Source organism: Archocentrus centrarchus, chromosome 16 (assembly GCF_007364275.1).
Source record: "Archocentrus centrarchus isolate MPI-CPG fArcCen1 chromosome 16, fArcCen1, whole genome shotgun sequence".
In the NCBI taxonomy this organism is placed as follows: domain Eukaryota; kingdom Metazoa; phylum Chordata; class Actinopteri; order Cichliformes; family Cichlidae; genus Archocentrus; species Archocentrus centrarchus.
The window spans coordinates 27,757,845-27,780,245 of record NC_044361.1 but is presented as its reverse complement, the minus strand read 5'-3'; the positions used below and the strand labels follow the sequence as shown (position 1 = coordinate 27,780,245).

The 22,401-nt window shown below is 41.9% G+C and overlaps 1 protein-coding gene across 7 annotated transcripts in view; it reads right to left on the bottom strand.

Annotated features, from left to right (window-relative positions):
- cicb (capicua transcriptional repressor b) overlaps positions 1-22,401 on the bottom strand; it is a 46,992-nt gene that overhangs the window by 5,513 nt on the left and 19,078 nt on the right. For all 7 annotated transcript variants that reach the window (XM_030749317.1, XM_030749318.1, XM_030749321.1 and 4 more), the window contains 12 exons: positions 10,432-10,581; positions 10,116-10,290; positions 9,423-9,534; positions 9,121-9,303; positions 8,888-9,020; positions 8,617-8,795; positions 8,190-8,328; positions 7,410-7,507; positions 6,312-7,314; positions 6,082-6,221; positions 5,804-5,964; positions 1,998-2,188 (listed from right to left, as the gene is read on the bottom strand). In XM_030749317.1, coding sequence (XP_030605177.1) covers positions 1,998-2,188; positions 5,804-5,964; positions 6,082-6,221; positions 6,312-7,314; positions 7,410-7,507; positions 8,190-8,328; positions 8,617-8,795; positions 8,888-9,020; positions 9,121-9,303; positions 9,423-9,534; positions 10,116-10,290; positions 10,432-10,581 — 2,664 coding nt within the window. The remainder of the gene's footprint in view (positions 1-1,997; positions 2,189-5,803; positions 5,965-6,081; positions 6,222-6,311; positions 7,315-7,409; positions 7,508-8,189; positions 8,329-8,616; positions 8,796-8,887; positions 9,021-9,120; positions 9,304-9,422; positions 9,535-10,115; positions 10,291-10,431; positions 10,582-22,401) is intronic.

Here is a 22,401-nt window from a genome sequence, read left to right as displayed (position 1 = left end):
TCAGGTTAAAATTCATAAGTGAAACAAAGTTCAATGGGAAAAATAAAGAACCGAGAGCTTGCTGATGTTAGTGCACTAAACTTTATTGTTAATTTAGTGTTGACTGATAAAATTTGTGGGAAGTAAGGTGTTAACTTTTTGATCTTCTGGCATGCCAGAACAAATCTGAGAATCACTGTTGTAGTGTATGAGATTTATTTTTTAATGTGTTCTGTTAATGGATGCCGCTCTCCCATAGTGCAATTCAAATGCAGATGAGGGTTACCACTGAAAAGAGACACTGGGAGGTAAATAACTTACATGGCCTAATGGACCAAATATAAAATGTAAGTATAAAATAGTAAATTATGTAAAGGCTTGTCTTTCTATGAGTTTAATATATATATATTCATATATAGGCTTTTCCACTGTGTAGAGGTCAAGATTCACAGCAAACGATCAAAACAATCTCTTGTCCCGGCACTTCTGTACATCTAATCTCAGAGATGTCTGCTCTCGTAGGCTGTAATTCTTCAAGGCCAAAAAAAACAAAACAAAAAAAAACTGAATCATGTTTTCTCGTGGGAGTGGAGACATGTAGTTCCGCATTAAAATTTTCCATGAGAGGTCAACATCTGTTGTGTTAAATGTGACTTTTCTGTGTCCCCCCCCCGTGCCTCCAGTTTCCTCCCACAGCCTAAAGACACACGTTAGGTTAATTGGTGATCCTAAACTGGCTATAAATGTGAGGTGGACAAAGTCCTTTTAGTGCACAGAATAAAAAGAGCTTTACAATGTCACTGCAGTGCTTTGAGAGACTAGTAAGACTAGAAAAGCATTATATAAATAGAAGTATGCGAGAGAGCATAAATCCAAAAAAAAAAAATAAATAAATAAAAAATAAAGAAAGTCAGAGGAAAATAGAAAAAATGTTCTATTTGCTAGCAGGTGCAGCCAGCAGTACAAGAGTTAAATAGAAAGAAACAAAACTCCAATTCAGATTATTAAAATTATCCATGAAAGGCCCACAGCTGACACCATATACCCCAACAGCTTCGACCATACATGAGGAACTGATGTAAGCTCTTGGCTGAGTCTCTTTTTTCCCCTACATATCTGCTGTGTTGCGCTTTGTACTTCCAGGTGCTTTGATCATCCCGCTTCCAGGCTGTGCAGCTCTCCCCTGCAGGTCTTCTAATCTGAACTCAGGACATTCTGTCAGCGCTCCTCTTCGCCCAAAACTAGCTCTAAAAAACATCTTTATAAACATGGCTCATATGGTTTATGTGCCTTAAAAGGACTATAAAAGGTTCATCCTCCAGTTTATCTCAGCGTGTTTGCAAATATCATACAATGAAGAAATATCACTGACTAATAACCCGCATTTTGTAATTTTAATTACTTTATACCATTACTGTTGTTTAAGCTGTGTAGTATTACTGCAGGTGTTTTTAGCCTTGTTAGAGTGCATCTTTCAGGGATTCAAGCTTATTTCATCTGTCCTAAAGAAACAGGATCATTTTCTCCACCCATAAAGAAACATTAAGAAAATTAAGTTGTTGAAAATATAGAGACATTTTTGATTAATGGTGCAAATCCATTCATAGTAAATCAACTTTTAGGCTTACATTTATTTTGTCATGGGGTGTTAGTTTTTAACCATTGCCCTCCATATAGAGTGACCTAGATTAATTATTTATTAGCAGTAATCCTAACAACCAATAAAATAATTATAAACTGGAAAAAGCTATCAATGTATTATTTAAACAATCCAAAAGTTTCCTACTCAGGAAATCTGCCCATCCAAAGAGCACACAAATGCAGGGTTACTGTATGTTTCACCACTGATAGCAGGAAAGGTCTTCAGTGCACTTAGACACTGGCATCATTAAATCAACATTACTCAGAGGGCCACATTTGACCCCACAGGAAGCTATTTGCACAGCCTGCTCTACACAAAATGTAGAATTATTGCATCAAGAACAGGATTTATGAATTAATCTTTCCACAGCTCTGACCTGCAATCAGTGGTTGTACCAGTGTCTGTCCAGGTGGGGCGATGGCTGTGAACCCAAGTGTTACATGGGGCGAGGGTACGTATGCAGATCCGGGGACTGGCAGAGCTTGCTGTGAAGGGGAGGAACCTGTTGTAGTGGAGACTAGCGGCAGGGTGGATGGGACCCCTGGAGTTGACTGGACATAGGTGATCCTGGACAGGAGGTACAGATACAGGTGAGGTGATTAGGAAAGGAATATATATTTTTTTATTAAAAAAAAAAAAAATGAAGAAAGCAAGGAGAAGCAGCAAGAAGGACGATGACATTTATTGTAATAAGAAATGTCAGGAAAGGTGCAGAGGCAGTGACAGCCCATGTTACAGTATAATAATGAGGCAGACTGAGAGTGCAGGGAACAGAGACACGATTAGAAAGAAAGAGGAAGACAAAAAGAGAAGTGCTGCAATGAGGGTCAGTTGGTGAGTGTACATCATAGCAAGTAGCACTAGATGACTAGTGCTGTGTGTGTGTGTGTGTGTGTGTGTGTGAGAGAGAGAGACAGAAGCTGAGAGGTAGTGTGGGGGTGGCAGGCAGAGGCAACTTGGGCCACCAGCAGCATGACTAACACATCCAGAATAGAGCTGTACTGTTACAGCTGCACCCCTGCTGGAATTTCGGTTTCTCGTGTTGTCTGCTCACTATGTTTCGAGAAACGTGGATGGAGAAGCAATGCAGCTTCAGCTTATTTATTACAAGAAAAAGACTATATATGTTCATTTTAACACTTTTTAACTTGTTACAATATTGTCTGTGATTACTCAGAGCATTTTATTTCCTCATTAACCACAGTAAGAGCCCACTTGGAATTAAACGGCCTTATTTAAAACCTTGATAGGCATAAACTGGCCCATTTACAAAGTACTTTATTTGGTCTAAAACTGTTGAATAAACCTTTTTTAATCTAGCCAGTGGGCAAAATCATCATGTAAAACCTCCTGATTACCACCTATTTTGGAAGTAAATAAACTGAGTGCACACGGATACAGAGCTCGGATAAGCTCAAAATGATTTCAAGTAAATTACTGCTGGTTAATTGATGTTTACTACAGATTCTGAATGAAGTCCCACGAGTGGCTTGCCTTCTCCATTTTAATGTTGCTTCAAGGAAAGCACAGCAGTAACCCAGTAAAGGCACTAACTATTTTTGTGTATATACACAGCACATACAGCTCCAGTCAAAGGTTTGATCACACCTTCTAATTCAGTGGTTTTTCATTATTTAAAAATTGTCTGCATTGTAGATTAATACTGAAGTCATCCAAACTATGAAAAAATACATATGGAATTATTTAGTAAACAAAAAATGTTAAACTAGAATATGTTTTATATTTTAGATTCTTCAAAGTCAGCGCCTCTTGACAGCTTTGCACATCTTGACATTTTCTCAGTCAGTTTTATGAGGCAGTCACCTGGAATGCCTTCAGGTAACGGCTGCGCCTCGTCAAGAGTTAATATCTTAATTTTCTTGCCCTCTTAATGTGTTTGAGACCATCAGTTGTTTTGTGAAGAGGTAGAGTTGGTATACGGTGAATAGCGCTATTTGAGTAATGTTCTAATCCACATTATGGTGAAAACTACTCAACTAAGTAAAGAAAAAGACAGTCCATAATTACTTTAAGAAATGAAGGTCAGTCATTCCAAAAAAAGTTTCAAGAACTTTGAAAGTATCCTCGAGTGCAGTCACAAAGACCATCAAATGTTATGATGAAAATGGCTCTCATCAGGAAAGGAAGACCAAGAGTTTCCTCTGTTGCACAGGATAAGTTCATCAGTCACCAGCCTCAGAAACCACAAGTTAACAGCACCCCAGATAAGAGCCCACCTAAATGCTTCACACAGTTCAAGTAGCACACACATCTCAACATCAACTGTTCAGAGAAGACTGCGTCAATCTGGATTTCAGGCTTTGGTCTGATGAGTCCAAATTTGAGACTTTTGGTTATAAACGCCATGTGTTTGTAGTTCCCATCGTGAAGCATGGAGGAGGAAGTATGATGGTATCGGGGTGCTTTGCTGGTGACACTGTTGGTGATTTATTCAAAATCCAAGGCACACTTAACCAGCATGGCTACCACAGCATTCTGCAGAGACCTGCCATCTCATCTGGTTTGCGCTTCACGGGACCATCATTTGTTCTTCAACAGGACAATGACCCCAAACACACCCCTGGCTATGTAAGGGCTATCTGACCAAGAAACAGGGTGATGGAGTGTTGTGTCAGATGACCTGACCTCCACAATCACCTGATCTAAACCCAGCTGAGATGGTTTGGGATGAGTTGGACTGCAGAGTGAAGGCAAAGCAGTCATCAAGTGCTCAGCACCTCTGGGAACTATTGGAAAACCATTTCAGGTGATGACCTCATGAAGCTGAGAGAGTGTGCAAAGCTGCAATCAAAGCAAAGAATCTAAAATCTAAAACATATTGTGGTTTGTTTAACACTTTTAAGTTTACTACATGATTCCTCATGTGTTCCTTCATAGTCTGGATGCCTTCAGTATTAATTTACAGTATAGGAATTTATTTATTTATTTTTTTAAATAAAAACATTGAATGAGAAGGTGTGTCAAAACTTTTGACTGGTACTGTACATATCATTCAGAAAAACTGTTGCTGTCAATTATGCAATAATACTTTCAATAATGGAATGATAACTGAGAGAACAGCAGCTCAGGAATACTGAGGGCTATGGTGCACGAGCCTGGCATATGTTTATAAATGAGTGCCTGTTAATCAGAGCTGAGTCAAGCCTTACTGGCACATTTGTTTACAGCTGCATCCAGACATGTGATTTGTAACATTGCTGGGTTCATCTATCTGTTAGAAAATAGCTTTTAGGCTGTCAAACATCAGTCTCCATTATATAAACGCCTTATGTCAATTCAAACACGACTGTTATGAACAGCTGCAGGGAGTTTAGAAATACTGTGAGTAGTGAAAATGAGCTTCAATAGCCACACTGGAAGTTTCACTTCATTTATTAACTAGAATTTTAAAATGTGTTTAAAGACAGGCTGAGAGAACCAAAGCTGTTCCAGTTAGCTGTGAAAAATGGGAAAAGGATAGGTCAACATTTGGCCGCCGGGTAATTCCTCATCTTGGTCACATACTGTGTAATTTATAGGTAAAGCATTTACCGGATTTTCATTTTTAAAGTGACTGGAATGAAAGAAAACCCAAAAAGGGGGCAAATCAATGGTGCTTTTCAGGGGAGATTTTTTTTTTTTCTCTTGATGCCCTGCGCTGCCAGATCAAAAAAGTCTTCAATGAACAAAAACACTTTTCTTATGCCTCTCATAATTAGGCTCATTCACAGTACTTTTTCCAAAAAGGGCCTATTCAACAGATCGTATTGTGCATACGAAACACTTACAGTAATTAGGTGTACATGTGTAGTCGTTACTCAGTTATCTTAAGAAGGCAGCGGACATGATATAAAGTCACTTAGATCCAAACATTGTGTGTTTTTAACACATTAACTTTACTATATTTGCACCTAAAGCAATTTTCTTAGCAATCTGTTCTAATTAAGCAGAAAGATATGGCAACACTTGAGCATGGTGAGTGAAATTAATGTCAGAAAGAGGCAGGTCTGGTGGAAAATAAAAGATTACAGAGAAGTATTCAATTAAAAAGAGTTTAAAATAGTGCCAAATTGGTGATTTTAATGGTGTTTGTTTTGTCCTGATATTGTCGTTCATGGTCTCTCTCTGTGGCCCCCTGTAGGTACCACATTCGTTGTCTCATTGCAGTTTGATATCTCCTACCTTGTAGGTGCTGGCGGGAGCAGAACAGCCTGGGAGGGGGCTGATCCTGGCGCTACCACAGCAGCTGTGCCCACTGTTACGGGGAAGGGGCTGGCAGGATGTATTGCTCCACCCTGAGGCAGTTGGGACTGGACAACTGGCATGTGAGCTAGCTGGAAGATCTGAAAAGAAAAGAGGAGACCCAACAAAAATGAATATTTGCAGCTTTGCTCTTACAAGGCTTTATTACGAAAATGGCTACAGTTTAGAAACATGCCATCAATGAAGCACTCACTGACCTTGCTTCCTGACTGAGCTCCATTCTGGACAGGAAGAGGTGGAGCCACAATCGGAAACTGCTGGGCAGGGGCTGGTGCAGTCCGCACTGTTGCCATGGGAACAAGCATTTTACCCTGGAGCGCCGGAGACTGTGCTTGCACTGAAGAAAGGGGGGGGCATTTTATTAGGAGTCAACATAGATTATTAACTCTATGTATGGTGCTGTTGTGGCTCCTGTTAGAGCTTTCACCTCTAGTTCCTGGGCTGACCACTCCCACTGCCGGGCTGGACGTATATCCCGCCAGCGGACTTCCGCCCTGCTGCTTTCCATTGGCCAAGGACACATGTGTCGGTGGAGCTGTGGGCAGGTTGAAGACACTGGTTGGCTGGCTGAGCTGCTGAGGTGGACTTTTGGGGTTGGTGTTGGCAGGTAGGGTGGGCAGAATGTACTGAACTTGAGTGATGGCCTTACTCCCAGGGGGTGCCAGGGAGGAAGCAGGAAGGAACTGGGGCTGAAGCAGTGGAAGAGGCAGGGGCCCGTTGGTTTGGCTATGTTGAGCTGAGACAGCAGTGGGTGGCAGAGCCTGCTGCTGGGATGGCTGGGGCTGTGGGGAGGGGGTGATAAGCTGTACAGAGGGTTGGGGAGGCAAAGTCCCTCCTAACACCAAATTAGTCACTACACCACCTGGGCCCACACCTGCACCTATAGGATTGGGTGATGATGAAGAGTAGTACCCACCCCCTGTGGCTGTGGCCCCACTTCCTGATCCTGAACCAATCAGGAGTTGTGGCTGATGCTGGGGAGCCAGGGACTTCCTTTCTGATGGATGAGGGCTGGATGAAGTGCCTCCATCTCTAGGTTTGCTGGCAATAGGGAGTGGTGTGCTGATAACAGGACGCATTACATTGGTCACCACCGTGGAGGCTACCCTCAGGAGTGGGTTTGCGCCCAGTGAACTTACTGACGAGGAAGGAGGCCCTCCGGCTGGAGAAGTGGACATGACTGACTGGCCAGAAGCGAGAGAGAGAGAAGGGGCTTGCCCATTTCCGCCTTCCTCACCTCCAAATGTGTTCTTACCCTCTCCCTCTCCTCTTTCCTTCCTCCTGTGGTCTGAAAACCCTCCCCCTCCAGATCTCCCCTCATCATAACGCTTGCTGGTGGGGTAAGAGGACAGAGAGACACTCCTGCCGTGAGGAGTATGGTGTGAGGAAGAGGAGGAAGCAGAAGAGCAGATGACTGGAGCAAAAACTCTCTAAAAAGGACAAAGATACAGATGTTATAAAAGGATAATCATCTTTAAAAATTTTCAATAAATCTGTGCATGTTAAACTGAAAATATGCCTTTACCTTTCGATCACTTTCATCACCTGAACCGTTCTCACTATCACTGTCAGTGACACGCTCTTTACACTTCAGATCTATGGCGCTGCTGGGATAAGGGTCCTCTGTGGAAAGAAGAACACACTCCAGCTACACCTGACATTCCTTAAAATGGAACTGACATGAAACGTCAGGGAAAACTTTCATTGCGTTCACATAATACTGGCAGAAAGTGAACACCTCTTATCCAAGTTTGTTAGCCTGCATTCTAATCTTGTAGTCAGACCAGCTGAACAGCCTTAATTAGCCATTTTTGCCTTTACAGAGTTAAGCTCTTACAAAAGAAGCTGAACTCATTGTATTAATCTTGATTTTCTTTAAATGCAATTCCCAGCAGCTGTGCATTTGCAGCCGTTGAGCAAGGATATTGTTAGTGTCAGTGATACCTGAAACCTAAGACTTGTAATTACAACTGAGAAGCTGATGTGAATGGTTTTTCCACCCTCGACTGCTCATAATTACGGTTTAAATGATCAGATAAATGGGGCACGTCTGAAACTAATCTCCCATCTTTAAAATCTGAAATGTCAAAGTGGTCAGTAACAGGAAAGCATAAATAACATGTGAATGTTTCACAGGGAACTAACTGCTGACATTACATCTTTGCAGTGAGTGGGTGTTTTCTGTTTTAACATACAGAAGATGACAATATGCAGTGTGGTTCAGTGATGCTGGAAGCAGTATACTAACACATTAATTTCTCTAATCTAACATGGCTTCATGAGCATAGCAGTGCTCATTTCTCACCAATGACGTCATCATCTCCCTCCTCCTCACAGATGACCATGCGCTCCTCATCACTGGTCATGTCCTCGCTGACCCCACGCTGAGACTGTGCCAAGGGAGGGGCATGACTCGAGAACTGATTGCCACCATCCCCACACATCTGAGAAAGGAGCAAAGAGACATATTAGGATGGCCTTCTTGTTGTAACCTTATTTGGGTATGATATGGCAGAGTGTTATTGCCAGTCTGTGACAGAAAATGTCCTATTGCCAAAACTGTTTTTCCATGTTTGAGAAAAGCAAAAGTAAAAAACATCCTCTGTTGCTGGGTCTCATAGGGGGGGGGGGGGGGGGGGGGCAGACTGTTGTTTGTAAAAATACACCAAGATGCAAAAATAAATAATCACAAAATCCACATTTTTAGAAGATGAGTTTTTCTCCTCTCTCACCTGTGCCAGTTCTGCAAGGGCTTGCGTATTACCCCTGTCACTCCGCTCCAGGCTGTGGACGGCACTTTGAGAGAAGGCTCTGGGGCGGGTAAGCTGGCTCGCATGCCCCTCTCCTGTACTCCTCTCAGACACGCCCACCAGCCCTGTACCAACACCCTTCAGCTCCACAGAATGGGGCTCTATCACAAGGCAAAAACATGATTAGCAAGGACTGGAAGAATAATGGGCACGCAAGATGCTCTCTGTAAACGTATGCTGCATAGTGACCAACCTGTGGATTCAGACATGCTCCGCTCTCTGATATCTTTGCTCCCTGGTACCCCACGACTATCAGAGCTGGACTTCTTTCTGTCTTTGTTGCACCACTTCCAGTCTGGGTGGGCCTTGAAGTGGGCCTCTTTCACCTGAGAACAAGAGAAGGGACATGTACGCACACTAATCTATGATCTAACCAGCAGAACATTTTCTAAAATTCTATGTATTTTTTGGAATGCACCTGGATACCTGGAATGCCAGATCATGGTATTTCTGTTTCTCTTTAGGTCCCAGAGCGTACCACCACTCCCCAAGAATCTTGCTGACTGTCCTGTTGTCCTGGTTTGGGTGCCGCTGGTGCACCAATGCTCGATGGCGCTTACTGAAAATCATAAAGGCATTCATTGGTCGCCTGATGTGGTCCTTCTCTCTCTGAAAGAGCGATCAAGAAAGACAGTGAGATATTACATGACATAAATTAGTTAAAGACACACTGAGAATTGTGTTTTTGTGGATGCAGTGAGACAAATAAAAGAAAAAAGAAAACAGACCTTTCCAGGGCTGCTCTTGTCTCCATCTTTGGGCAGCGCACTGAGGGACTGAGTACGTCTCTTTACTGGTGATGTAGAGAGAGGCTGCTCTGGTACGACTCCTGGAAGGAAGCTAAAGAAGACAGAAAAACATCCCTCTATCTATAATCTTTATCGGATATTTTCCCCAGGGACCATACTCGCATGCAGGCTGGCCCATTAGCGCTTCTTCTCTTTCCATCTTTAATATTTAAAAATTGAGTAATTTTTGACTTAACATTGGTATTAGTTACCTTAGAGCTGCAAGTATAAAAGATATAGATACTGAGCACAAGTAGTTCATCTCCCATGAGATACAGCAGCAGATTCAGCAGATAACTAATCCATTTCAATGTCTGACAGCCTGGCCACTGCCTTTCATATAGTGATAGAAACCAGAGATGGAATGCTTTTGTTCCCATCTGCTTTGTTCTGGCATTGAGCTCTTCTGCCCAAATTAGTGCAAGGATACAGAAAATATCACACTCCCTTACTGTATGTGTGGGTACACAGCACCACACAGAAAATTACTGTGAAAGCTGGCTTGGACAAATACATAACCACTTTAATAGATAAAACATGAGTATCTGTGCTACCTCTCTCTCTCTGTGTTCTTTTAGCCTGACAAGATTCACCCACAAAATCCCAATACAGCAAAAAAAAACCTGCTCTTACGGGTCATCAACATCACTCTCAGTTTCACTGTCAGGCCTCTCCCTCTCTGTATCTCCTTTCTCTTTCTCTGGAGGCGGCTCATCTGAGGCAGGGGGAGGCCTTGATGGGGGACCTCTCTCTACAGTGGGAGGTGCCTCTGCAGGCTCCTGTGGCAGCGCTGCCACCCCCTGACACTCTGAGGAAAAACAACAAAGATGAATACTATTCAGGGCAAAATAAGCAATAAATGTTGTTTAAGTTTCAAATAAAAATAACATGAATCTGGTGACAATGCTTTTTTAAAATTTTTTTTCCCCCCCATAAATGTATAGATTACCTGTCTTCAGACTGGCTGCTTGGGGGTGGTTGACTGGGTGCTGGCCCTCTCCTGGCTGAGAAGTAGCATCTGACTGGGTGGGTGCCAGAAAGGGGACCAATGAATGCCAAGGGAAGACTGGAACTGACCGGGGCTCTACATTGGTCCACACTGCAGAAGAAAAGAAGAACACTTATTTATATGCCTGTTGTCCATAATATGGGGCCTTGCTTAGAATTCTGATTCAAAACAATCTGCCTTTCTTACTAACAGATCGGGATGCAGTTTCTTATTTGGAGGAGTCACTGCAACACTTTTACACCATAGTTGCATTCCTACTGAATGACCAATTAGTTTACAATGTGATGATGCATAATTATTTATATTATTTTGCATGGAAACACAACAAAAATACTAAAAATCAGACATACTAGAGCCGAGTACTACTTCAAACACAGAACATTAGTAGCTTTAATTTTAGCCATCTAACCACAGGCTGGGTAACATCTGGGACAGCAGGTGAAGGTCGGTAATTACCTGGCAGAATATAAAAGTAGCAGTTATTTTAAAACTAGCAATAATATCAGTGTTGCCACAGTAGTAGACCAGACCTCCATCCACTTAACTGGTTAAATCACTCCAAAAATTGCAGATGCACAAAAGCACTCTCTGTTCTCAATAACAGGCTGGATGGAGAACAGAAGTTGTTACCAAATGTCATAAATGAAACAAAGGCAGCATAACTCATATTATTTCCATTACTGGATTTAAAAAAGCTCTAGATAAAGATCCTTCACACAGTAACAAAAATCCCTCAGAAAAAGGACTGCATCACACTCCAGCTAAACAATAAGGTATGGACTAACCAAACATGCTTAATCCTTGGCGAAGATACTGAGGATTCTCTGACGAGAACATTGTTGAAAGAAATCCTTGATGTTTTCCAAAAAAATAAAAATATAAAAAAAGTAATAATGTGTCCTATTAAAATCTCTGTTTTATGACATACAGAAATCCAGGTAAGAGGACATGCTTAATCCAAAATCTGGGAAGCTCATAGTGTGTCTGGATCCGTTTCATCCCTACAGGTTGCAGTCATCATTCATAATAATTACTGCATCACTTCCCGGTATGATGAGGTCTTCAAGAGGTATCCCTTTTTTTTCGTAATTAAAATACGAGATAAGAGTCCATCTATCCGTATCGCAGAATGCCGCAATCTAATAACGCACACGGAACAAACATCAGTGAACAAGATGTACTGTAAACGATTGGTAAGAAACCAAATTAAAGTTAAATCTGTATGGATGTAGCAGTGTACAGACGAACCACTGAAAAAGATGATTATGATCGAAGGCAGGGTTCCGCCTCCCTTTGGTCTAATTACCCCCTATGCCCTCTCTCCCTGTTTGTTTACATTACTACAGTAGCCCGGCCATGAAGGGGTTAACAAGGCCTCCAGTCCATCCACGGCCTGGGTTGATACATCCGCCCGGAAACTACGCAGTCTTTCTGGGCCATGTCGAAACGTGCTCTGCGCTACTACACGGCATCGCGCAGGTGGGGCTCGGCAGGTACTGAGAAGCACATGAAGTCCCGGACTCACACAGCTGAAGAGCACCGTATCGATCAGGCTAAACAGCGCTGCAACAAGCAAAGTGGGGTGATCACAGCTCAAGTGATTCTTCTATTTCTAACTACTGTGAATCTGCTTAAGGTCCAAGTGTTCACCGTTTACCTCAAAACCGACTTTTAACACTTGCTGATTCGCACATTTAAAAAAAGAGAGAAAGCGAGAAAGAGAAAAATGTAACAAATCACGGCAAATTTAGCTGCCTCTTGCAATAACCGGAGCCTCAAGTGCACCGCTCCAAATTGGACCAGCCTCTCGGGAACGCCCCTGGTCGTGCACCCGCCGCACAGACACGGGCAAAAGAAACGCAATTGTTCTCATGTCGCAACTATAAAAACATAAATTCAAAAGTAGTGACGGCAAAAATAATCCGCCGAGGAGTGTTTGACAAGTGCATTACTCCGAAACTTGTTTCTCCAATATATTTCCCTCCTCGGGAATACGAAAAGCACCTGTTTTAACCAGGCAATTCAGTTAACACCTATAAAGAAACACCGAACAAGTTGCGTTTGTTCCTGGCAACCACGCATTGGAAGATATCGTTACCGTAAATGTGGTGCATTCATCCATCACCCTGCGCTTACAACCCCATTATCCAACAGTTTGATTACCGAGAAAACCACCGAATAATATTTGTACTGTCTTTGATTTAGCAGCTCCTGTCCTACCTGGCCAATCTGGCCACAAACCTGACGTTAGCTAGCAACTGATGAGCCTACAACACAGCGATGAAAGCGACCATGGTGAGGACTCCTGGCTCAAGTCAGCGAGGAGAAAAGGAGGAGGAGTAAGGGGGAGATGAATCGCAGTTGCTGTTGTATTTTTCTTACTCCTCCTCGATCAAGCGTCAAAGGCAGCAAACGAGCGGCCGTTCTAGGTGCCTCCAATACGGGACCAGAATCCGGCGGGGGCGGGGGGGTGCTTTAAAAACCAGCGACGCTGGGTGAGAGCCTCTGGAGGGGTCCGTCCGTCTGCAGCAGGTTAGCTAGCCACTTCGTGCGGACGACATCAGCGCGTACACTGTCCAGTCCGCTGATTACTTGCTGTTACTCGTGTTGTTTTGGCCTAGAAAAGTCCTCGTATCGCATCTCCACACCTCCCAGCCCGAGCTTACTCCCTTATTTGTGTCTCCTTCTCTCTCTCTCTCTCGCAAGCCTTGGCCCTTTCTTTCTCTTTCCCTCCTCTTCCTCTTGTTGTAAACTAGGCTGCTTGCCCCCCCCACACACACCTCCTGTAGTCGTCCCCCCACCCCTTCTCGTCCTGTCAACCTCGCCCAGCCTTGTCCCACCCCCGCTTGGCGAATTCTACTCGGCTATTGGCCCTGGTGTCCGACCGTCATCTACCCGCCGCGGACTCGGATTGGCCGGAGGATGCGCTGGAATGCCAGTCATATGCAAATTACACCCGGCGTTACAACTATAACCCTTTTCCCCTCCAAAATCGAAATTTCTTAAAATTACTCAATACTAGTAAATAAATATTGCTAGTGTTCGGATATGGCAACACGAGCTGGAGTCCGGTTAAGGCCTCAAAAGTGAGTATTTTTGTGTTTCTTTCCGTCATTGGTGGAGGAGTCGTAGTAAACCCTGAGTGATGGCTGAAACCGCGAATCAAACGCCGACACTCAGATGTAGGCCACCCAATGGCTTAACAGAACTTGGGGAAGATCCCGCCCCCTTACAAATGCCCGGCTCCAGCTTTAATACACATGACAACCATACATGCAGGGAGGCGCTGGTGTGCCATCTGCACTTTACCTGTCACGCTGCTTTGGTCTCTCTACGGAATCTGCACAGGGGGTGGCCACTGACGAGAGCTCCGGGGTCAAGATGGCAATGCATACCCCCCACCCAATAAACCTACATGACCATGCAGGGTCATTAAAAGTTAGATAGATCTTGGGTTGAATTAATATGTCTGGCTATGTATCTATCCATCTATCTATCTATCCTCTGGTGATGTTACACTTTTGCTTTTAGAAACACAGTTAAGAGCAGGGGGTCAAGTGATGTAATTTTCCACAATAAAAAGCCCCTTCAAATCCCCAAACATTTTTCCATCTCTCCATCGTGGAAATGCACCTCCTCCAAGACAGAATTTCAAACATGTCTGATGCAACACTCACAAGGACAAGGAGAAAGAGGGAAAGAAAAGACGAGAATTGAAAACAGGAGAGTAGGGCTGGTTAGAAAGAGAGGAAAAATGGGTGGAACAGACCAACAGTGGAGAGGACCAGAGGGTAAAAATAGACTGAGAGTCATTTTCAGCAGGAGAGCCAGAGAGAGAGGGGGGGGGGGGGGGGGTGTAGAGAGAAAACAACTTGTGAAAACAGAACTTCTCTTAAAAGGAGGAAGGGTGTGGGAGGCCTGAAATGGGGCAGACAAAGGGGAAGTATTAAAATATATTTTAAAGGCATTGTACAGATGAGACATGAGAAGAGGATTCGTATGTGTGATGTGGGTTCTCACTGCACTGTATGAGGCAAGATCAGCCTTTTTAATGTGTCCTTAAGACAAATACAATACAGGGAGGGACTGAATTATCACCAGCAGCCAGTCAGCACATCAGGAGCTTGAGATCTGACCAATAAAGCTGAGAGACACACTGGCAGCAGCTGGCCTCAGTAGTAAAAAAAGTTAACCCTCTGTGTTCTGGGTTACACTTCTGCAAGAAAAACCTGCATTTCAATTTCATTGAAACTCAAGGGTATTATATACAGAGGACATTTGCTTACTTTAAGTCTTGTGGTCAAATCTGACAACACAACCTGCATTTCATGGACATGTTTGTTTCAAATCAGAGCGTCTACATGACTAAGTCAACTGGCTCAACAAAGTGTTGGCTTTGTATTATAATACCTATTCTGAATTTAGCCAGTTTTGCCCCAGACACATACCTCTCATGTTATGTTATTTAAAAAGATTAAACATGACTAGTGAAAACTGAACTAAAACTAAGCAGTAAAAACTCAACTGAAACAAGCAAAACCACTCGGGAAAGTAACTGAAACTAAACTGGATTCAAAACAAAAATGTCAAAACAAAACAAATAAAATATAATTGGAACATACAAAACCTTAATAACCTTAATAACTCTAGTGCACCTATGCAACTGAAACTAAACTGGATTCAAAACAAAAATGTCAAAACAAAACAAATAAAATATAATTGGAACATACAAAACCTTAATAACTCTAGTGCACCTACGTATGTACCTGAAGAGGAAATCGTTTTTAACATCTGAAACAAATAATAATAATAAAAAAAAAAAAACAGAAGCATCTTTGCAGCATGCTCCATTCTGGCATCAGAGTATCTTGCATAATGTAAAAATATGGGGTGACTGTGTGTTCTCTTAAGTCTGGGTGTTTTAGAGAGGATTAAACTAATTGGAATTAGAGACACAGAGTAAGAGACTAAAGCTTATCAACTGCTCTGAGCTCTCAACAAGTCAATCTAGCAAACACGGTGTGTTGGGGGGGGGCAGCTTGGCTCAGAGAATCAAAGGAAAAAGAGGGTGAAAAAGAGGGCAGGGGTGGAGAAGAAGGATTACTGAGGCTGCAACTCTGGGTAAACACAACTTTGGTAATGAACTACATCTGACCAATTATTCAGAGCAGAATAATGAGTTTTTCCTTTATCCTGGTCTGAATATGGCCAAATTCCAGTTCACTCTGTGTTGCAATAACACTGCAAATGTATTTGTGCAAAAGTAGATTAACCGATTCTGGCTGTCACACCATTGTAGCAAAAAAAAAAAAAAGCTATGCAGACAAGATAAGAAAATGTGTCGAGTGCATGCACACGAAGCTGCAACATGCAGAGGGGGCGAAGTCAGCATGGCGGGAAAACCACAGAATTTTAGCACTTAATCACATAAAATAAAAGGTAAGCGGTGCAGACTCGCAAGAGTAAGAGAGAAGGTGTGAAGACAAACAGTAAAAGAGAAATTCCCCTAAGCTTGCCTTAACCATCTCTCCCTGCTGCTGTGCTGGCGGTGCAGTATCTGTGTAGGTGTTCAGCAGCTTTCACTGGCTGTCTCTTCTCACAGACATCATGCTTTTTAATGTGCATATGTGTGCATGTCTCTATCCCCCAATTACATCTGTCAAACGGCACGTGACATCACACGAGAAACTTTTTCTCCTCCTCCTCCCCCTCCTCGTCTTTATATACACTGGCTCTACGCAGGCGGAGCACCGCCTTCGCTCCTTCTTCCCATCCCATCGCTCTCATCCCTTAATTCATCTTCCACCCCTGTGCTCTGTGTCTTTCCCTCCCACAGCCCACCATTTTGCTCCGTCCAATTATAACTCGATCCACCAGTCCTTTGCAGTTACCATGGCAACAGCTATGTTGGGCACAGGTTCCCCATTTCGTCCGCGGTCACCACTCCACCACTGACCATCATCACCTATTGCATCAAAATAAACCAATCACTGTTATGTGGCTTATGGATACCAAGAGGGACAGCTCTGTGGGCTTTTATTATGATCTTGATTTGCTCCTGATTTTTGTTCCAGTTTCACTGAAAGTTAAAAAAAAAAAAACCTGCAACTACAGATTTTGTTCAGTGATGGAAAGGACAGCTCCATCACTGATTACTGCAACAAATGACACGACAGGGAATTGGACAGAATCAATGCAAGAAACTCTCCAAGCCTCATTAACACTGCTACCAACATCAAATGATGAGCAGTAGGAAAAATATATGAAACACAAAGTTGACACCCAGATCTCTCCATCCACTGAACGAAGGGGCTTGTAATGTATGTGTTTGGCCATCTGGGGGCACTACTAGCCTGCAGATGAATGGCTAGCAAACCAGATAACCAGTGCAAAGACTATGGAAGTACAGATGCAAAGGGAAAGGAGAGGAGGAGTGTGGGATGAAGGAGAAGAAATTCTGAAGCAAAATACAAACTCATTGTAAACTTTGTCATATGAGGAACACATGAAAAGAGCAATGAATGTGGGTTTGATGGAGATCTTAAAGAAGCAGTAACAAATCTGAATATCGCTCTAACTTTACATCCACATAGTCAAAGTCTTGGAGCCACCTCAGACTAACAAATCCCAGTGCACCAGTGCATTCTGAGAATCACCCCAAAGTATGCTTCACCCATCAGAAAACAGGATTATGACTGCACATGACTTCTGTGGTAAGTCTTGAGGGCTTCACATTTGCTTTGGTGCCAGTCTAGATGGGCTGTGTGATCCAGATGTGGTTGTTGCCATGGCCAGGGAGGATATGCAGGGCTTTAAGCGTTACGTAAAGCAGGGACGGGAGGGAGTGGGGATGTTATTCCCGGGTATCCGTATCCGGGTAGACCAGGATGAAAAGAGCGGTGTAAAAAGGAGGGGAAGCAAAGCCACTGCAATGCGATGGCGCAAAGGGTTAAAAAAAAAAAAAAAAAGTGTCATAATTGTTTAGAAAGAAAAATAAAATATGAGATAGATGAAGGTGGGCGAGCGGACACAAAGATGCACTGAAGTGCAGAACAGCGATGTGAAAAAGTGTATTCACGTGTTCTTAAGGGAGGGTGACATGTTTACTCCATGTTGCACAAACTATGTGTGTGACACAACAAAACAGAGACAGAGAATTATGAACACTTAAAAATGCTGTAAAAATGCTATTCAACTTCATATCATTTCTAACTGTGGCAAAACGACAAGTACAATTTACATATATATTTCATAATCATTAAAGGTGCTGTTTAAGAAAATGATCATGCTTACAATGATTATGCACACAGACGTAATCATGTAGAAGAGAAGTCTCACTACAGAGAAGACTGGCATTTCTGGTGATCTGGATACAAAAGAACAAATACGCAACAACAACATAAACACCGTCTTCACCGACTTTAGAGCTAAACAAAAGAAAGTCGTCACTAAAGAACGCTCATTAAATGTAAAATTCTAATTTTTCTCCTGATAATAATTCATTCAACTTTAAAAATGATAGACAACAGCAGAAAATGATTAAGTGGCTGCTGTAAATACAGGTTTGTATATATATGTGACCTGGAATACTTCAGCTGCTGTTTAAATTATTTAGACCAGGGGTATCAAACATGCTGCCCGGGAGTAAGAACTGGCTCGGGAAAGGGTCCAATCCAGCCCACTGGTTGGCCTTGTAAAGTGTGAATATTGCAGTGAAGTTAATTGTTTCTTAATTTCTTCAAAACACACAGTTTTTGTGGTGATGCCAGCATTGCTACACAGAAGTGAAAATGTCTGGAAAGTTCAAAGTATTTTTAGAAGTGAGTCATAAAGATGTAAATTTTAATGGACACAATATGGACTGTTTTTTTTGAAGATGCACACAGATATATTCTTTCTGTAAACGGACTGCTGATTAAATGGCAAAAATTGTTGGATAAGAAATAACACCGTCTGCTGTCAGGCATTTTTAAAGGGGAGTGGTGTAAAGCGTGGCTTTCATTTGGGCTTATGGTTCAGATTTGGAGGGAAGGGAACCATTTGGAGGGTTTTATTTTCATAGTTTATTATTCGGTGGTTTTACTGGTCTGGCACACTTCAGATCAAATTAGTCTGTATGTGGCCCATAAAGTAAAATGAGTTTTACACGCCTGAATTAAAGGAAACCCCCCTCGGATTATCCTGGATTGTTTCCGTTTTCTGGGAATGTTGACTAAAGACGCCTGAGATGGAATAAAGAAGGAGCCGTCAGTAACGTGTACAAGAGTAAACACATGTGAGCTTGCTGAAGTTCTTCTTCCTCAGGGAAAAGTGACACGTGCTGCGCGCGCACACACACACACACACACACACACACACACACACACACACACACACACACACACACACACACACACAGACAGAGAGAGAGAAAAGGGGGACTGCCTTTTCTATTTGTGAATATTCTGTGTTATGTACAAGCTACATCGGTGTGATGTTTGCTTTGTTGCCATGGCAACAGACATTTGGCGCTCACACATCATATCCGGTACCCAGTGATTGACACTTTGTTACTCTGTCTCATAGATGCGCACACATACAGACACACACTGCATGTAACACACACGTGACACCGTTTAAAAAAAAATAATAAATGAGAAGAAGAAAAAGAGTCTGATCTCCATTTAACCAACAGTTTTTCAGCCTGTTTATTCAACAGTTTTTTGTTTTTTTTTTCAAATCTTGCTGGAAGTTGCCGGGGTGCTTAAAAATATGTTTAACATACAGACTAATTAGCACCTCATAGATGGGGAAACACACACGCACACAGAGAACGCATGCAGCCTCGTCATAAAAAGTACATGACAGCGTCAGCTTAACTAAGGCAGGGCGTTGCTGCGTTATTTCTGAGTGAAATAACGAAAACACAACCTATCGATGCATGTGTGCGGGATTGTGCTGCAGGAAAGACCGGACTGATTACCAATAAATTAATTGCATTTTTTTGTCCCTTTGATCTCTTTTATTTTTACACACTAAATATACACTTGAGTAAATGAGCTAAGGGATGCTAGATTTGATATTTAACTGCATCGGCAGCTAAAATGTCCTTTTATTAACTGCAAGGTTTTTCACAGCAGTCCTAATGAAACTAAAGTTCCTACCTGTGTTTTTTAATCCTCTGTACTTTTTAACATATTATTTTCTTTTAATGGCCTGACACATTTCAGTATATTGTAACAATATATTGTCACAGCTGAGTTGGTATCCCATATATGAGAATTTCAGTAATCAATGAAGATATTTCCACCCTCATGTGAACAGGTGTGTGTATGTTTGGGCATAGATACAATCAAATTCATAATGATCCTGATACTCCAGATCATAGTTATTACCATCACACAAAGATACACATATTTATCATGCTAATATTCTGGAATCTGAAGAGTGTCAACATTATTTTTGCAGAGGGTTTAGAGTGCCACTTTGTGTTTGTGAAACAATTCCCCGTGAGAAAAAAATGATCAAACATCTCTTAATAATAATATATCTCAAAACAATATTTAAAATAATCTAAAAAAAAAAAAAAAAACTTCACCAACTGCTCGTATTCTCCAAGCTGATGAGAATACACTAACACCTACATGCACTTGCAAATCACAAACACGCAAAATGTGTGATTGCGCACACAAACACGCACCTTTTTCCCCTTGTATTTCACACTCTCCTACGGCCATATGCAAAAGCTCACACATGCTTTTTGACTCTACAGAAAACATCCTCGCATGCACACAGCCGAGTGTGCGTGCACTCACACAAAGAGAGGCTATTCATTCATTCAGCGTCCCTTCAGCTGCAAAAAAAGGGGATCTGAGGATGGACCGTACACTCAAAATGACAGCGCTCCCTTGCCTGTCCACTTCTCCGTCACACTCCTGAAGGTCTGAACAGTGGTGAGGGCAAAAGGCCCCGGTGAAGTGAATTACACTTACTGATAGTACGTGTCCATATATAACACAACGAAAAAGTAGGCTTTTAGTTTCAGCTGCTGATGAATAATGCTCTCTTATACACTTGTGCACACGCACACACACACACACACACACACACACACGTACTCTATAATACAGCATATTTCCACACAGGAGTTCATGTACCCACACAACACACTGAAACTTACAGAGTATATCCTACACACATTAGAGTCAAGCCACCTCGGTATTCCTGTCCAAAAAGCCTGCTCGCACTTTGTTTCACTATACTGTTACATGAGTCAGTGTTAAACAAACAAGCACATGAACATACACACAGCAAGAACCAGTGGAAATAGTTTGTAGTGAGTAAGAATAACAGCTGCTGGGGTCAGGAAGTCAACCACACACGTGCACTTATAAGCAGAATGGTCAGACTTTTGAAAATAAACAAGTGAAGCATTTAGACAAATTATATATATATATATATATATATATATATATATATATATATATATATATATATATCACCGAGGCCTCCTTCATTCTCATTCTTTCTTTTTAAAACACTACATAAAAGACAAGCTGGGGTCTGTAACAGGCCTACATACTGCTCATCGAGCCCACACACTCCATACCCATTTCTGCTTTAAATGTTAATGTGTTGATATGCAGCTTCTAACAACATTTATTTCTCCTCTGTTCTTCTGTGTACCTTTTATCAGACAAATCCATACTGTTGTGCTATATCTTGGCTTTAGTGAGGTATAATTGAAAGTTTCTGTCTATGACCGGGAATATAAGACGTAGTCTCTGATATGGACGAAGCTAATCCTGTATGACATACTGTTTAATCCTTATAGAACTCACAAGGACAGCAAAGCATACGTGTCCATGTGTTTCTTTTTGCCCTTTCTAACATGAGTACACAGAAATTATTTTTGCCCTTTTTCCATTTGCAAGTAAAATACAAACCAAGAACAATTTAAATATTGCTTTGGTAATTTCCTTATTCCAATAACAACGTCAGGCTGCATCATGCAATTATCATACAATACATAAAATGGTCTAGAAAATACACCAAATTTCCTCTGTTCTGAGTTCCCACAAAGGATCATACTTCATTGCCTTTACTGAGTGCTGACGAGTGATTTTAGTGACCGTAGTGAATTTCTAGTCATCAACATTGACTCCTGCAACAAGCCTAGTCCTGACCTGGTGATTCACATGTGCTCGTTCAAGAGCTTACACGGATCATGTGACCAGCTTTAGCACTTAGTTTAGTGTTACCAGCAGAAGTGAGGATGGTGGACAGACAAATCGAAGTAGCCATATGGGACAACAGCATGCTGGCTAACAGGAGCTCCTTTCACTGAGCAGCAGCGCACTCAGGTCGTGGCATGTCCATGTGAATCTAACCCTCTACTGCACCGTGGCTGTCATCTGCTCTCAGATGAGTTATGATATAGACCCAAAAACACATTATGCAGCAATTTAATTAGTTTTGTGTTCAAAAAATGACTGATTTATGGATGACGGTTTAGATGAATGAATTACTACATATATAGTACATATATATATATATATATATATATAGCGAGGGAGAAAGATATAAATTACTAAGCCATTTCCTTTCAATTTACCATGTAATTAACAGGAGAATGTAATTTTAGAATTACAGATTTAAAATAACCCTATCTCAATCTCTGTGTGTGTCTACAAAATAAAAAGAGAAACTTGCAAAGCTGCATTTATCCTTTGTTTCCTTAGCTTTGTCATTACTGAAATGTTACTTCATTTTGTAGTATTCAGCTGAAATCTAGATAATGCAAAGAATTTTTTTTTTCCCATCAGCACTTTTCACAGGATTTAGCAGCACAGTCACTGTATTTCTACCAAGTCTCATTTTCTGTGTGAAATAATTATTGGTTTCTTATTGCAAAATGCTGGTCAACATGCA